At 42.2% G+C, this 16,684-nt stretch overlaps 1 protein-coding gene across 3 annotated transcripts in view; it reads left to right on the top strand.

The window, feature by feature from the left end:
• The window catches only part of whrna (whirlin a), a 102,014-nt gene that overhangs the window by 35,658 nt on the left and 49,672 nt on the right, over nucleotides 1–16,684 (top strand). For all 3 annotated transcript variants that reach the window (XR_003051778.1, XM_025062480.1, XM_008324275.2), the window contains exons 3-4: nucleotides 2,019–2,237; nucleotides 5,461–5,586. Coding sequence is in view for 2 of the 3 variants with exons in the window: in XM_025062480.1 (XP_024918248.1) it covers nucleotides 2,019–2,237; nucleotides 5,461–5,586 (345 nt within the window). In the remaining variant the exon portion in view is untranslated. The remainder of the gene's footprint in view (nucleotides 1–2,018; nucleotides 2,238–5,460; nucleotides 5,587–16,684) is intronic.

Raw genomic sequence — 16,684 nt, 5'->3', positions numbered from 1 at the left:
TGCTGAAGAAACACTCCTATAAACATGAGCTTTTTTTTTCTGTTGCCATTCATTCACCGTGAAATGCTGTGCTGTAGGTCTGTGAACAGTGAAGAGGAACTGTATTCAAACAAAATAAAAATTGAACTGTAACTAGAGCTTAACAGAAACTGACACAACAGGCGCATAGGACGACTGTGGTTGGACGACTGTGGTTGGACAACACACAGAAGCCTTGCTGCATTTACTGCCTTGAATTCCATTGTTGTTGGGGACCGAACAGAACACACTAAAGTCTGGTACTTTACAGTGGTTCCTTCACTGTCACAGCTGTTTACTTTTTCATTGGCAGTAGAATTTTTCTTTCATTTGATCTTCACAGCAGTCCTCTCAACATCACCTCCTTTGTTTGGTTTATTTGAGCCAGTTAAAAGATTAGTGGTCCCTTTTTTTTTGGTGTTTTTGCTGAGGATGAGCTTTATAAATCACGTGATAGAAAAAACCCCAAATTACAACTTGGTTTTTTTTCAAATGAAATAATCCATAAAACCATTGTTCTTCCCCTCTATTTGTTTGGTCACAACAGCAGCATGGACTTAGAGACCGTCCAGGACCACCTGTCTAATCAGGATCAGATCTCATTAGGGAAGGGGTGGAGGTGGGGGGGCAGGGTCTGTGTTGGACATGGATTTGTTTAAGCCACAGCCTGAAGCTTAATACATCTGTGGTCCTTGAATATTTGGCAATACTATATTTTTTTCTTTATCGTTCGTCTCGATGTTGTATTTTACAGTATTTGAAGTATATTTTCCTGCAGAAGAAGTGTCGGTTGTTCAAAACCGTTGATGTTACTTTTCTCTGAAACCCAACTCTGTAAGAAAACTTTTAGCTCCTGGTGAGACCTGAACTGATTCGCTCTCTGTTTATTAAGTCAGTTGTAAATCTATGCAAAGCAATTCAAACAGTGACAAAATGACACATTAAAACCTAATGACAGAAGCTGCAGTGGATGGAGACCCCCTGTGGTGCTCTGATGTAAATTCACTAATTCCCTCTACGGACCGTAGTTTGTTTAGTCACTGCGGTAAATGTGTGTTGACTGATGGTGTCCTCTATTTAAAGTAGTTTTACTGAGACATGTAATCTTATTGAAGTACTTTCCTGTACCATCTGGGCCATTTAATACAGACTCTACATAAACAGACTGAATACTTTATTCCCTGAAGCCCCATATCAGCTCTTTTTTTTTTTTAATACCTTTTAAACTCCTGCAGCTCCTGCTCTTTACTGTGATGGAGTCACAAGCCTTCTGTTTTCTCAGCAGCAGCAGCAACAGCAGCAGCAACAGCAGGCAATTTACCTGTCATTGACATTTCTCATTATCTTCTGTCTCAGATTCCATTACTTTGACATCACTGAATACAAACACAGAGCCAAGCTCCATCAGCCGGACGTCACAATCAGCACAATTCCTGCAGTGACTATGAGTTAAGATCGCTGCTGCTGCTGCTGCTGCTGCTGTTGCAGGTTCTCATTCCCAGGACCTGGCTGCTTCTTAAACCTGATGCTGCCCTCCTGCCTCCACCAACGCCTCCACCTCTCCACATCCTTTTCCTCTCGCCTTGTTCTGACGCCCACTCCTAATTTGCATCCGAACACAGACGCGTCCTCCGTTTTACTTCAGTTGAAGCAGTTGAAAATGCGTGTGTGCAGGGCAGCACCATGCCCACCGTTTGGTCAATAAATCACTGCAGTGATTCTGGGCTGGTTGGAGTCTCCTGCAGAAACTGTGCCAAGTGAGGACTTAGTCCTGCATATTAGATACTGCCGGGAAGATGAAGATACAGATAATTAAGGTTTTATTTGCCCCCACAGCAGAGGCATGTGCCAGGTCCCAGCAGCCCAGATGGTACAGAAGGTACAATAAAAAAGACTGATTGGTTGTTTCTGTCAGCCCTCCGTCTCATCACCTTGATGACGAACACAGTTCTAAGAACTCCAAACGTGGCTGAAGTTATTTTCTCCCTCCGTCTCCACAGGTGCTGAAGGGCAGTAAAAAGCTCCTGCTCTCTGTTCGCTCCGTCGGCAGAATTCCCGGGGGCTACGTCACCAACCATGTTTACACCTGGGTTGACCCTCAGGGTCGCAGCGTGTCGCCTCCTCCTGACCTGCCCGAGCATTGCAGTGCCACTGTGAAGAGAACGGAGAGTCAGAGACGCAGCAACATGCAGCTGCTCCAGGAGGGAGACGAGAAGAAGGTGAGAGAGCAGTTGAGGGGGCGGGAGGGCGTTGATACTGTTGAAATATTTACCATGCAGAACAAAGTTTTTGAAAGATCAAGACCGTCAGAAGTTTCTGACATGCAGTTTTGTTCTGCACAGTAACTGTATGACTGAATGTCACATGACCGTTACGTTGTGCTGACAAAGACGAGGTCTGGGTCTGAACTAATGAGAACAGAATGAATCAGTTTATGTAAGTCGTACCAGTAAAATCTCAGTATTTGTATTTGAAATCGAACAAAACAAAATAGCATTTTCTTGCTAACTCTTTTTAATTGCTGTCATTTGGCAAATGTATAATGACCATCTTAAGCTGTTCAACAACCATCCTGTTGTCAACTAGGAACTAGGATTAAAATATTGTCAATGCTTTGCCGCTTTTCCATTTTGTACATTTAAACAGTTTGTCAGGGCTGTATTTTCATCAGGTTCTAAATAGAACATTTTTAGGATTTTCGATCCCCACAGCGTCTGCGTTGATACAAAGAGTATTTCATCGGATGAACTGAGGTTAAACCTGCGGTTTTGTTGTACAGTAATTAACAGGGTTTAATTAGTAACGACACCATGTCCTGATTTAGTCGCTGCCAGTTCCACGTGGTCGCTAAATGTAGTCTAATCAGGCTCATTTCCTGCGGTTCCTGCCTCAGAGTGAAGTAGAAGTTCCTACAGTAAAGACCGTGACTCTCATCCTTCTCACTGAATTGATTTCATGATTAGAACCGATGCCAGGGAACAACGTGAGCCTTATAAGAGCTGCCAATAAAAGAGGGATGAGTGCTGTAATTAAAAGCTCTTCTCCGAGTCCTGTATAAATGTCAGAAGAGAACACGGGCGGCCATGCGTCCCCCCCCCCCCCCCCCCCGCTGAGCAAAGAAAAGCTGCTGGCTCTGGTCCAAATCAGCAGAGAGAGTTATTAAAGCACTGCAGCGCCATCTGCACGGAGTGAAACGAAAAGAGTCCCTGTGCCAGGTGCCAGCACCAGGAACAGCTGCAGGAATATAAGAAGGATGAGACCAACATTGCGTACACGGATTTTGTTCTCTGGCCTTCAGTCCGTTGAGCAGATACAGGTTGTAAATCCTGTGGAGAGAGAGTCAGGTGACAGCTGGAAGAAAAACTCCTCGGCACAGAGCTGTATCACAAAGCTGTATGTTGAAGCTTCGTGATTCAGCTTCATGATGATACTGTATCATGAAGCTGTGGCTTGAAGCTGAATCTTGATGCTGTGGCTTGAAGCTGAATCTTGATGCTGTATGTTGAAGCTGAACCTTGAAGCTGTATCATGAAGCTGTATCTTGAAGCTGTATCTTAGTGTTGTATCATGATGCTGTATCATGAAGCTGTATCTTGAAGCTGAATCTTGAAGCTGTATCTTGAAGCTGAATCCGTTTGTGAGTTAAGTCGGCAGGAAACAGTGTATGGTTCTATGTGATTCTGGTTTTTTAAGCAGCATTAGATGATTATTCAAAAGTATTTCAATGATTGGCTGCTGGAGGTCACGTGATGCTACTTTCATACCAAATCATCTGGTTCTTTCATGTCCGAATGAAATGTCAGACAAAAGCATTGAAAAATCTTAGGAGTTGATCACAGCTATTTAACAGTTCTTTTCTGAACCGGTGGTTTCTGTGCTTTTGCCCTTAAATGCTAATGAGGCCCCACCTCTTCTTCAAAAGTGGTTAGGAATTCACTTTATTTCAACTTCCACATAGATTTGAAACCAGTTTCGAGTGTCGACATTTTCATTTATTTAAATTTTAATTGTATTTATTGATTTTATTTATCTGAGGTTGTGTAATTTTAATTTGTGTAATACATTTAATTCAATTCAAGTTTTCTTTTTCTTTATTTAAATTGTATATATTTTTATTTATTTGAAGTTGATTTATTGTTATTTATTTGGTGTTTTTACTGCATGATGTTTTTTAGGAGGTGAACTGAACCAGAGACACAGATCTGTGAGTCCTTATGACATAATATGTCCTCTATAAAAAAGAGAGAGAGAGATTTAGCTCATCGTCACAGAACATCAAACTAATATTTTTTCCATGCCAGTCTGAGAGTTTTTAAAAGGGTGTGTTGATTTTCTAGGATCCAACAGAATCTAGACAAACAGCACAATCTTAAATATGTCTTTTTTTTTTTTTTTAGGATATCGATAATATCGGCCGACCGATATTAGCATATTTTGATATATCTCTAAAAATTGTAATGAAAACCCGATAACACAATAGCTGGGTTTCCACACTCTCTCTTCCTCATGCACACATGCGCTCTTACCGGCCTTCTCAATTCCACTTGCTTACATATAATTGTTAACTCCTTCATAACACATGAACACAGAACATTATGATTGATAAACAAGCCTCTAGTCACTAGATGGCAGCATTGTAGCTTATTTTATTAATCTATATTGATAATCTGGAGATTGTTTGGTTTTTACAGATACATAAATAAATACTACAAGGTGCTCAATAGTATTTCAGTTCTCTCCCCCACAGGGAAATAATAATTGAGAAACACAGTTTTAACCCATCACCTTAGTGAGCAGGCAACACTTAACTTCCACCACTGACCCGCTAAATTGGTAACATTTGATATCGGAAAACTGAAATTTAGTGTTTGGCCAATAACGGCTTATTGGATATTGGCAAAAAGTTAATATCGGACATCCCTATTTTTTCAGTTTTAACTGATGTTCCTGTGGTTGAATCTACCAAATGTTATAGTTCAAATCACAGCCCACCGTACTGATGGTACTGATGTAGAGGTAACATGGTACGGTAACAGTCACCCTCATCTCTCATCTACTAAAGGATGTTGTCGCTCTTCCTGTTGTTTTTCCCTTAAGGCTAGAAAACTCTACCATTAAGGTTAAGACAAAGTTAATGAGACCGTAGAACCAAAAGAACGTGGTGCCTTCACGACTCAGAACAGTTCCTCTCCGAGTCGGAGTGGATTTGACATTGGTGCCTGTTCTGAGTCACGACACACTGACAGGAGCAGCTCCTTTTTACTTTCCTCTTCACAGAGTCCCGACTCAGGGCTGAAGCTGTCATCCTCTCTCCACCACTCAGTGTCTGTGTCTGTGTGTCTGCCTGAATGCCTGCAGCAGCCTGTCAGGAGACGGAGTGGCGACGGCAAAATGCAAACTCTTCTGCATCACTCGTCTGTGTTTCTGTGTCTTAAACAACAGGTCAACCTGGTTCTGGATGATGGACGTTCACTGGGGTTGATGATCCGGGGCGGAGCAGAGTACGCTCTTGGTATTTACATTACTGGCGTGGACCAGGGGTCAGCGGCCGAATGTGGAGGACTTAAGGTATTACATCGATAACACTGTCTCCGTCTCTCACACACACACTCAAACTCCTGTAAGAGCTTGTGTTGTTCCTTCAGTGGCGATCCTTTCAGTCAGCGGTTGGTAGTTTAATTCCCTCCTCAGCTTGTCCAACCACCTGCATCCTTAAAATTCTTTTATATTCTTACCCCCCAAATAACATTCTGTAAAAGCTGCAGTCACTGTTTCAACTGTTTGAACGATGACAGTCGTGCAGTGTTGACACTTTGTCATAGTTCAACCTGCGAACAATGAGCAGTGCCAACACAGCAGTATTCAGTATTCATGCCACACTCACTACAGAGACCCGAGGTTGAAAATCACATCTTTGTCCTCAGTTAAAGAGGACAGTGCCGACATGTTGTTTTGCTGTTAGCAAGAAAGCATTCTTAGGCTTATGGACTCCGGTGTGGAGGAGTACTGTAGTACAGCTACATTATATTTGACACGCGGTACGTATACACTTTATTCTGGGAGAGAGCTTCGTGTTCCTGTGTACTGTGAGTTAAACTGCATTTCCTGAAATGAGAGAAGAAGAAGAAGAGCAACAGGAGGTTCAACGGTGTTGTCACTTATTCCTGACATTTAAATCTCTCTAGCTCAGCCCGTGTTCTCCTCGTCTCTCTTGGCCTTTTTAAATAATAAGACGCCTTTTCATGTTGCCACGCTGCCCTGCCTGTGTGAGTGTGTGTGGGTGAGTGTGTGTGTGTGTGTGTGTGTGTGGGCTGGAATAGGTGTCTGAGTAATTGGCTGGTTGATGGGCTGATCACTAACAGGCATAAGATGAAGGGCTCATACGAGGAGGAGGAGGAGCAGGCGTGGAGGTGGAGGTGGAGGGAGACTCCCTTCACTCTCTTTCTGTTGCCAAGTCACTGTGACGAAAATCCATAAGCTGCACTTCACCCCCTGTTATTAGGCCAGAGTGTGTGTTTGTGTTCAGTCTGTTATTGTTATCCTGATGTAAAAAAAATAGAACAATTCTTCTTGTCACACACCGGTCTCAAGATCATTGTTTTCTCCGCCATTTGTAGCTGGTCCCCCATACTCTTTCTGCAGAGAGCCCCCATTGTTGTAAAATAGGACTGTTGTCGAGCCAGCCCCCTCTCAACCCCCTCCCCTCAGTGTCCACTCGAAACTGCTATTTTCTTTTTGAACAAAGTGAATAAAACCATAAATCAGAGAAACACGCCACTGTGAGAAAAAATGAAGGAACTATTCAGATTGAGAGTCATTTGTTCTCCAGCAATTACTCCAGCTCCTGGGAAGACCCCGCCTCCCATGTTGGAATGCACTGATCTGTTGAAAGTTCACTGTAGAAATAGACAACTGTCCCACATTTTAGTGGGTTAGAGAAAAGCAAATAGGTGTTTGGACTTTTCACCTTTCTTTGGACAGGCCCAGGTCTATATACAACAGGCCTCAGTAGAATATTCTGGGTCCTTGTTCAGTCTCTCCATCAGTTTGAGGTCCCTGTCCTGAAAACACATTGAAGTCCTCTGCTCTAACAGATGAGTCAGAGCTGACATTCAGAGTCAAGACCTATAAAGAAATATATATTTCCTCTCCTCAGAACACGTTGGCGATTTCTTTTTCTTGTTTTTTTTTTTTTATTATTATTAAAGCCTGCAAATACTGGGCAAATCATGTGGATAATTCTTTACAGTCCAGATGTTAAATATGAAGACCATCCTCACAATAATTAAAACTGCTCATTTCACAGTTTCTGCCTGAAACTGTTAGAAATCATGGGTCGGCCGGGAACAGAGAATCACACTTATGGCCGATACATCTGTTCAGTCACAAAACTGGTCACAAAAACCACCCGCGGACTGTAGGTTTGTACCTGTGAAGTGATATGTCCTGTGCATTTGAATACAACATGAACCACATTTACAGCAGGTGTTTTCCACACAGGACGCAGTTAAACCTAGCCATGCGTAAGGTGTTACTGTACCTTTAAGGAGCAGCAACCAGACCTGGGCAGATTTCTATCTTGTCATGAAAATCTCCAGTAGAAACATTTGGTTCAATCAGTGGGATTTAATAGAAAGATCAGCCTTTGGTCAGTGACCTTTAGTCCACAGATCAAACTCAGTTTAAATGTGATTTTATAAAAGGCAACTGCTCTCACAAAACACACACACACACTGTTATGCATAAGTGAACAAAAGGGGCGGCAGATGGATTAAAGCCAAGTTCTTTTCCATTAGAGCACAGGTGATCTTTCTCTTGATAATAAGGAAAACCTGCTGAAACGGCACAAAGGAATTCAGGACAAAGCGAGCAGTATGTATGTGTGTGCGTGCGTGTGTGTTTGGATACAAAACGAAATAGCCTTTAGAAAGAGCTCGGACTGTTGAAGTAACAAAAAAATCGATTCTTCAATCATTTCCACTGCATCCTGTTGGATCAAATCATAAATGTTTTTCCCCAGTGCACACATTAAAGTTGCAGCGTCAGTGTGGATGCCTTAGTTTAATCTGAAAATTGGTAAAATTATAATCCGACACGGCTGAGATATTTTCTCGCTGTAGAAGGAAAAGTTTTTTTTCCCCATGACTCCAGGTCAACTCTTTATCCTAAATACATTCTGATACTTTTTTACCAGTTTATTCATTCACCTGTTTTTATGTTTTGTGTGTGGATGTGTGCGACAGTGGAAACAGATGGTTTCCTATCTTCTGATTGGTCAGTGATATTACAGTGACCTTGAATAGGTGCTTGCAGGTAGTGGGAGTTTTGATCAACAGATCCACTCTTGAGTCCGTGTCCAAACCGTGGCTGGCTAACTACGTAGCTTACAGTAGGTAAGACTGACTTGAGCTGTTTGATAGCAAGTCTCCTGTGTTTGTTTGTTTGTTTGTTTGTTTGTTTGTTTGTTTGTTTTCTCGGTGTCCTTGTAAAATAATAAATAATTCATAAACCCATTTTCGTCCCAGTGCTGACTGTTCTGTATGAGAGGGAAAACCAGGTCTTAGCTCTGTGTTTGCTACAAGAGCGTGGGCTCAGTCCTCTGTTCTGTCAAGTCTTAATGGATCCAACAATGTAATATTACAAAACCTGGGATTGGCAGGGATTTGGCAGTTATTGGTAGCGGTGGGCAGTACGCCTGGGACTATAGAAAATTTTGCTGCATGATATATTGTCCCACGTAACCGCTGATGTACTGTAATGTGTACCATATGCAAGTATGCTTTCAAATGCAAAAAAAAAAAGTATTATATTATAGACGTATGGTCTAGACTCTAGACCATATGTCTAGACTCTAGACGTGGAGTCTAGAGTGGCTTGTCAAACTCAAGGCCCGGGGGCCAGATGCGGCCCACCAAGCCATTTTGTGTGGCCCGTGGGAGCTTAAAGAGCATTTAATAAAGTCCATGCAGCAGAGTTTATCAACCTATGAAATTAAGTTGTTTAGTTGAAAAAAGTTGTTTTTTTTATTACACAGCAATGAACAATATTTGTAGCTTGAATTTCAGAAACATGTATTAGTCTGTTATGGAGGAGCTACATCTATACCAGACTCTATTCTGTTTGGATCAAATCTGAATCTGAATGACTTTTATTTTAAAATATTGCCAGATTATCGTCAAATAAAGAAAGTAAATGGATTTTTTTTTTGAATGAAGTAAATTAGATTTTTTTCATTTTTTCTCTGTGTCCCACTGCGGGCTGGTACCAAAGGACCTATGGACTGGTACTGGTCCGCGAACCAGGGGTTGGGGACCCCTGATCTATACAGTGTTCCATTTAAAACCGGTCCTTCAACAGGAACTGTATTGCTGATGTGGCCCCCTGGTGGAAATGAGTTTGACAGCCCTGGTCTAGACAAAGGCCCTGCATCTGGAGGTATATTTTTTTGTTCCCAGCTGTGTGGCGTGCAAAGTGTGTTGTGTTGCCTTTTTCTGTTGCTAACTTATGAAAGTGAAAGTGAACTACTTGTCATTATGACACAGCATACCACTGCAGACAGCCAAATGTGACCTCTGCTTTTAAACCATCACCAAGGTCGGCAGGGGGCAGCTTAATCGCCGGGCGAGCAGTGTGTTGTGACGGTGTCATGCTCAGTGCCCACAGCTGGTGGACTCCAAACTGAAACTCTCCGAAACCAAGTCTGCTTCCTTAACTACCACTGCTCCTACCGCTTTTCAACTAATGTGGTAGACTGGCTCGTGCATTTTGCTGCACCCTTCGCGTGTATTCTAGTGGCCCCGCCCCAGAGTGAACCCGTTTGTCATCTAGCCCATTTGGAGGCGAGAGACAGGGAAAACAAACATGCAAATTTATCGAAGATTCACTTCATTTTCATTTATCATGCGATCAATGGATTCATTGATTATCTTCCCAGGCCTGGTGTGCAGTGGTCGTCAGTGGCCAGCAGAGGTGCTGTAAGCTGTAAGAAGACAAAGTAGTGGATTCTTTCCTGCAGACACTTGACTGTACACAGACCCGTGAACATCACTGATAAATGAGTCTTTGCACTGTAGGCGAGTGTATATCTGAGTTGTAAATGTGAAGAGCAGAGAGTGCAGACCTCATACTAGACAGCAGACAACAGAAAGGTGTGTGATTGCTGCCTGGAGGCTCATTGATCAAAGTCTGCTGGGCTGACAGGCAGCTGGGCTTCCTCATTTTCCATCAAATCGCCGGGGACCATTGAGGAGTGAATAACAACTGCTGCTCAAACACAAAAAACCTGCCTGAGCTTTTTCACCAAGTGTTTTTCCCTCCCCCCTCGGGTCCCCTCCTCCTCCCGCTGCTGCTTTCATCTTTTGTTACGTGCTGATTCATTTGGCACTAACAGCTAACAAATTTGACTCATAATGTATTGCTTTGTAATTGTCCTTTAATTAGTGTTGTTTGTTTTATGAAGCTTTTTGTATCCAAGAGAATAGACACATAACTTCACCCTCGGATGATTTGTTTGATTTTTGCCATACAAGAGGACCAAGTGTGTGTGTGTGTGTGTGTGTGACGTCCAGCCGCTTGTTTGTGTTACACACAGTGTATTCTGTGTGTCCGATGAAGCAAGATTAAACGACTGTGTTCATTGACCCACACCTTGTGAGATGATGGCAGGCTTGTTTGGTTCGGAGTACAGCCAGTGATGCTTTTACTGTCCTAGGAAAATGTTTGAATCATAAGTACTTCATACATCCCAGCAGAGAAATGGTTGTTGCCGCAGCTTCCTTTACTACTTAACTAAGGTTAACCTTAAGGGCGAATGAGTTGGATGGTGATGGATGTCCTCAAAAACAGTTCTGCACACTCAGGCCAGCCTGTAGTGTAGTATCAGTATCAGCAAGTTAAGTCTACAGTTTAGCTCTACAGTAGTGTTGACGTGACGCAGAGCAAATCAAATATTTACTCCAGCTGGAATGTTTCTGTCAGGGAGAAGGACCATGTGGTGACCTTTGTAGTCAAAACGCCCTTTGTAGTCAAAACAGACCTTCCAAGGAGCAGGCCGATCAATAGCCGCCATCTCACAAAATCTCCGTATTTTGAGCAGGAAGGAGAGGAAAGTCTGGGACGTTCAACAATCTTCTGGTTTGTTCTGCTGGAGATTTAATAAACCAACAGGTTAGCAGACAGGCGTTGCCTGAAGGGATTCTGAGAAGAATTGACTTTTTTCTTCAGCTGCGTGTGTCTGGAGTTTCTGTCTGTACTCGAGTACAAGTACTAAGAATTAAGTAGTATTAAGCGCCTGCCGCGGAAGCAGAGAGTAGAGAGTCCAGGGTTTGATTCCCAGAGGAACCACATGCTTGACACCTGTTGGGGGCAGCATATCTGCTGTTAACACAACAATTTCGCAAATATGGGATCAATGTAGTACAAATTATTTATTATTATTAATGAAAAACAGACAGTACAAAATCCAACTGAAAGGGGAAGGAGTGGTAAAACACCCGCACCCTTAAATAAGATGGAGCCCCTAAGGCAGTTGTGGATGCGGCCTGTTTGGCTTTTTCATCCGGCCCTCCAACCATGTCCAAATGATTAAATATTAAAAATCAATTTCTATTATCATTATACTTCAGCCTTTTTATCTGCAGTACTCGCATTTTTCCACAAATTGCGTAGAAAATTCTTAAAGCACTTTAGCCTTTATGACTTTGACATGTCATTTGTTTTTAAAATTTTAGGGCCCATCGTGGCCCGCGTCTCAAAATGTTTGCCCCTAAGGGGACATCATTGACGACGGCAATTTAAAAAGTTTCACGTGCACACAATAATCACTTCCTGGCGTGAGAGCACGAGAACTATTGCCGCGACCACGAGAAACATCGCGCAGGCATGAGAAACTCCTTCTTGTGTAGTGGTGAGCTGATCACTGCTGTAAGGACCATTTAGGAGTCAGTAAAGTTCTATTTTAAGACCAATTCTGTCAAAATAATGCCCATCAAGACCAACAGTGCTCTGTGATGCAGACATCGTCAACGTCTGCAAGATCCCGATAGTCACAGCTTCATCTTCCAGCAGATGCTTATCAAGTCGTAGATTAGTATCAATCAGATTGTCAAGTTTTGTCAATTATTCATTTACTCTCTTTTAAAGCTTTAATTTACTTTTTAATACTTGAGTGAGTAGTATTTTTTTTTTGAGATTGATAAACATGAAAAGTTGAATACAAACGTAGTAACGTGTTTTTTGTTTTTCTGTCTTCCTGAATGCACGTGTCTGTGACAGACATAACCAGTTTTTTTTTTGTTTTTCTGTCTTCCTGAACTTGCATGAGTATGTCCGTGTGTATGTATGTGAATGTGCGTGTTTGTAACACAACAAATACATTTTAAATAATACTTCATTGACAAACATCTCACTATCTTTGACTAAAACCTTGGATATCAAATATAAAGTTTTCCACTTGTCCTTTTTGACATAACACCCATTTGGGAAGGATTAGCTTTTGCCTAGCCCCAAAATCTCATCCACAGTGACGGTCTTTCGTCTTTCGTCACTCAGATGGCGTGTTCCCTTCTCCATTATTTGTATGGAGCTCGTAAAATGCCCTGTAAAAGTGCCACCATCCTGATTCAACTCGCTGTATTATTTCCATAATGTCAGCATGCTGGATTTTTGTTTGTTGGAATTTTGTCCTGATCAAGCATCTTTCCCTCAGAGCAGACTTGTTTTCCACAGCTCCAGCTGTATCTCGTGCGCGCGAGAAAATGTAACTGAAATGTATAACTTTTTTTTTTTTCCCATGCTCACTCAATACTTTTTCGTGCTCCAGCAGTAGAAACTCTTGCTCACGTGATCGTTTCTTGTGTGCACTGAAATCTTTTTTATCATGTTCCCTTAGGGGCTCCGTATAAAGCCTCTCTGAAAACAAACAGAAATGGAACAGGGGAAAGTGAAGCTGAGCCTTAGGCTCTGTTTTAGGTTTAATTTTCATTTCCAGTCTGGAGAATTTCCTAGATGCTTAAAACCTTCTTTTCATTTTTACAAGACACTGCTTTTGCGGCCTTCAATTTCTCCTCCAAAGTCAAAGGCTGCGTGGCTTTTGGTCGGACGCGTGGATGCGAGTCGATATCTAATCTCTCTGCGCTTCTCTACTTGCCAAGAGACAGAGGAGAAGCGGAGGAAATGTCAGAAGGTCTGAAATATGAGAGGCGAGCAGGAGTGAGGAGAGAGTGTTCGCACTCCTTCTCAAGAAACAAAAAAACACAAACACTTCATGGATGATGGAGCAGCTGTAAATACTGTCATGACGTGAAATATGATGTGATGACACGACACATTTTAAAAAGTCTGGAAATTAGAATGTTAGCGTTTTGGTTTTTTATATTATAATTTGACTTAATGTTTTTGTTTGACTAGATAAAGTCATTTCAAAATGTCCCTTCTATAATTCTGAAAACAAAAATAAGCTGCAAACACTTTCCAAGTGTTTCCAAGTGTTGGCAAACATAAAGATAACATAGTCATTAATAAGTTATAATAATAAAGTGTTTCCTGCAGCCGACAGACATGGTTGGACCAAGCTCTCCAACCAAACAAGGTTTCTCCTTCCAACCTGGAGAGATCCATGGCTCAGAGAGAGCAGATGGCCTGCCTCGGAATTCCAGGAGGTAACAGTAACCACCAGACCTGAGGATATAAGGAAGGATGTTATAGACTTTTATGGTGACCTCTGTAGGGCAGGACACTGTGACAGGACTTGCCACCAGGGCACCTGATAGAAGATCTACAGAGAGTCAGTCTAGATTTCTTCTGGTCGGGGAAATCCATGCAGCCGTCCTCTACCTGCCTGTGGCTGAAGGTGCACAAGGACCCATCCATATCCAATCAAAAATAAAAGTCTCTTTCAGATACAAGAAACACATTGATCTAGGAGAAAAAGAAAAAAAAGCAACTTAAAGCTTGTTCATTTTTGGTCCCAAATACTGTTTTGAAAAAAGGTTTATACAATTTTTTATCTTGTTCTAAGTTGGTCATCCGGTTAACTCGGAACCGCACTCATGGGAAATGGTATTGTGCAGTTGGTGGTGGTTGGTGGTCGTCGACTCAGACTTGTGGGCCAAGGTCTGTTGCGGGGGTTTTGTATTCTGTGGGGGGAAATAGGGGAGGTTTTGCGGCACCTGATTTTATGTTGTGACATATCGACTCTCTCGTGTTTGGTTTCTTGCTTTGTTTATGAAAAGTATTTTTAATCTCTCCTCTCTCCTCTGCTCTTCCCTCTCCTCTCTCCACTCTTGTTGTTTGTTGTCCCATAACAAAGCGTTCCATTGTTCGTTGATCCGATTCTGGTCTTCTGCCATTTGCTGAGAAATTATTATGCAATTTGCCTCAAATTATTGCTCTCTGTCTGTATTTTAAAAGCAAGCTCTGGCGCTGTCTGTGTTTTAGAAGTACACTCTGGTTCTGTTTGTGTCTTTTAGCCATGGTGGCCTAGTTTGAAAACCACTTCTAATCAAACCTGTTTCTGTTATGTGTGGAAGTCCAGGCTGAGGTGTTGGTCCTGGGTCACTATGAATCTTAGGGGGTCATGACCCCTCCCCCCCCCAATCCCTATCCCTAGTGCCATCTGCCAACAGATGGCACTAGTATAAGTTAACAGTAAACTGAAACCCACTCACCTTGAATTCTTTAATCAACTTGCGGTGTCTTCAGGTGTTGGTGCCAGGTTTGTAGTGTTTCCTCCTTTGGTTTGAAAATTTCTGAGGCACCGTTTGCCTGTCGGTTTTTGGTGGATTTATAATAGCTCTGCATTCATCTGCTACAAATGCAAACATGTCTCCCCTGTGACTCCTACTTTCTGGTTTATCGATAAGCAAAGGTGTTGTGTTTTCACCCGCACTTGCTGAGGGCATTTTGTTGTTTTTTGTTTTTGCTCAGTGCTTTCCCATGTGTGCTGCCCTGATAAGTTCCACCAAGAACTGACATAACCCGTTGAGGTAAATTTGAATGCTCAGTACTGATGGTACCTTAAAACAGCAGGCATCAATGTAGTATTTACTTATTGTCATTGACTTTCCTGTACCGCAGTATCGGTTCTTGTGACAACCTTAGTCTGTAGTTTCCAAGACTTTTATCAATACTGACATCATCTGAGAGTGAATCGAAGTAATACTTGTCTTTGTCACTTTCTGAATTGTTGTCCTCTCTATATAAAATTGTTTTGAGCAGCAGCGTTGATTAAGGCCTTTCTCACTAAAACCCTTTCCTCATTGTTGGCTGTTGTCGTTTAATTGCCCAGAATTCTGCTCTGAGGCAGGGACTGGTCCTGATGAAGTGCTTATGCCTTAGGTCTCTGCCGCCACTACTCTGCAGTGGGGACTATAATGAGAGAGGGGAAGGGGGAGGTAGAGGAGGAGCAGAATATGTAGAAGAAAAGACCAGAATCATGAGACTGATGGTGGTGAAGTGGTGCAGCAGCAGCAGCAGCAACAGAGTTGATTAAACACTGTTAACTGTCATCATCCCTGAAATTGCGAGTGGGGGCGGGGAAGCAACTACAAATAGGCCTTGAAGGCGTTTCATGTTCTGAAATATTGGGTACAATCTGCGGAGAAGCATTGAAATAAGTGAGACGTTTCGGGGGGGAGGAGAGAAACGCTCTCCCTCCTCCGTAATCAATTGTCTGCTTTTGAACGCAGCGTCAGGTTCATAAAATTTAATCAGCGCGTAATTAGAGTCACATTTTCACTTCTATTCATTTGTCACATGCAACAGGTGCAATAACCCGACTCCATTAACTGGCGCTGAGACACTGCGGCGGAACAATGTGCAGTGATGTGGGCTCCACACAGTGAAGAACCATTTATGGTCAGCAGGGATTTTCACTGTTCATCTTCAGGCTTTGTTGGTCTTTAAGAAATGGACATTCAAGTCCCACCATAATATCCGCTCCACTGACGTCACCTTAAACCAGTGGTTCTCATTATTTTCTGTCATGCGCCCCTCCACCCCCCTTGGGGAAAGAAAAGTTTTTACACCCCCAACCCACTTCCCCCCTGTTCCATACCCTCGCAGATTGGCCTCCTTTTGGCTGTTCCAGCTGTTTGTTTAAAACCAAGTTGGGTTAGTTAACATGTAGGTCTACAGATACTTCATTAGTCCTGAAGGAGATTTAGGAAAATCTTTGTTAAGCGAACCTTTTACTGTTTTGTTCTTGGCTTCTTTTTTTCCCCCGCCAATTTATTTAGCATGTAAATAAATGTGAAGAAAAGTGTTTTAGACATTTTAAATTACATGTGCAGTGATTGTCTTTGGAATTTGAACAACACCTCCACAATGTTGTTTACGGCATCTTTTTTCAGTTCAAGAACTTTTATCACAGCTGCTGTCAGTCCAACTGGAAGCCATTAGTAAGACTTCTTCTTCTTCTTCTACTTCTTCTTCTTCTTCTTCTTCTCTTCTCTTCTCTTTTCTTTCCGCAGGATCACAAACAACATTGACATATTTGAACACATTTCCCTGAAAGACTTTTTTCCATTCTCCATTTCCATTAGTAAGTCTTATCTATGAAGTCTCCTCCTCTTCCCTCTTCCTCCTTCTTCTTCTTCTTCTCCTTCTTCTTCTTTTTCTTCTTTTTCTTATTCTTCTCCTCCTTCTTCTCCTTCTTCTTCTTCTTCTT

Source organism: Cynoglossus semilaevis, chromosome 14, assembly GCF_000523025.1.
Source record: "Cynoglossus semilaevis isolate Cse_v1.0 chromosome 14, Cse_v1.0, whole genome shotgun sequence".
NCBI lineage: Eukaryota > Metazoa > Chordata > Actinopteri > Pleuronectiformes > Cynoglossidae > Cynoglossus > Cynoglossus semilaevis.
This window is presented reverse-complemented; position numbering and strand designations above follow the sequence as displayed.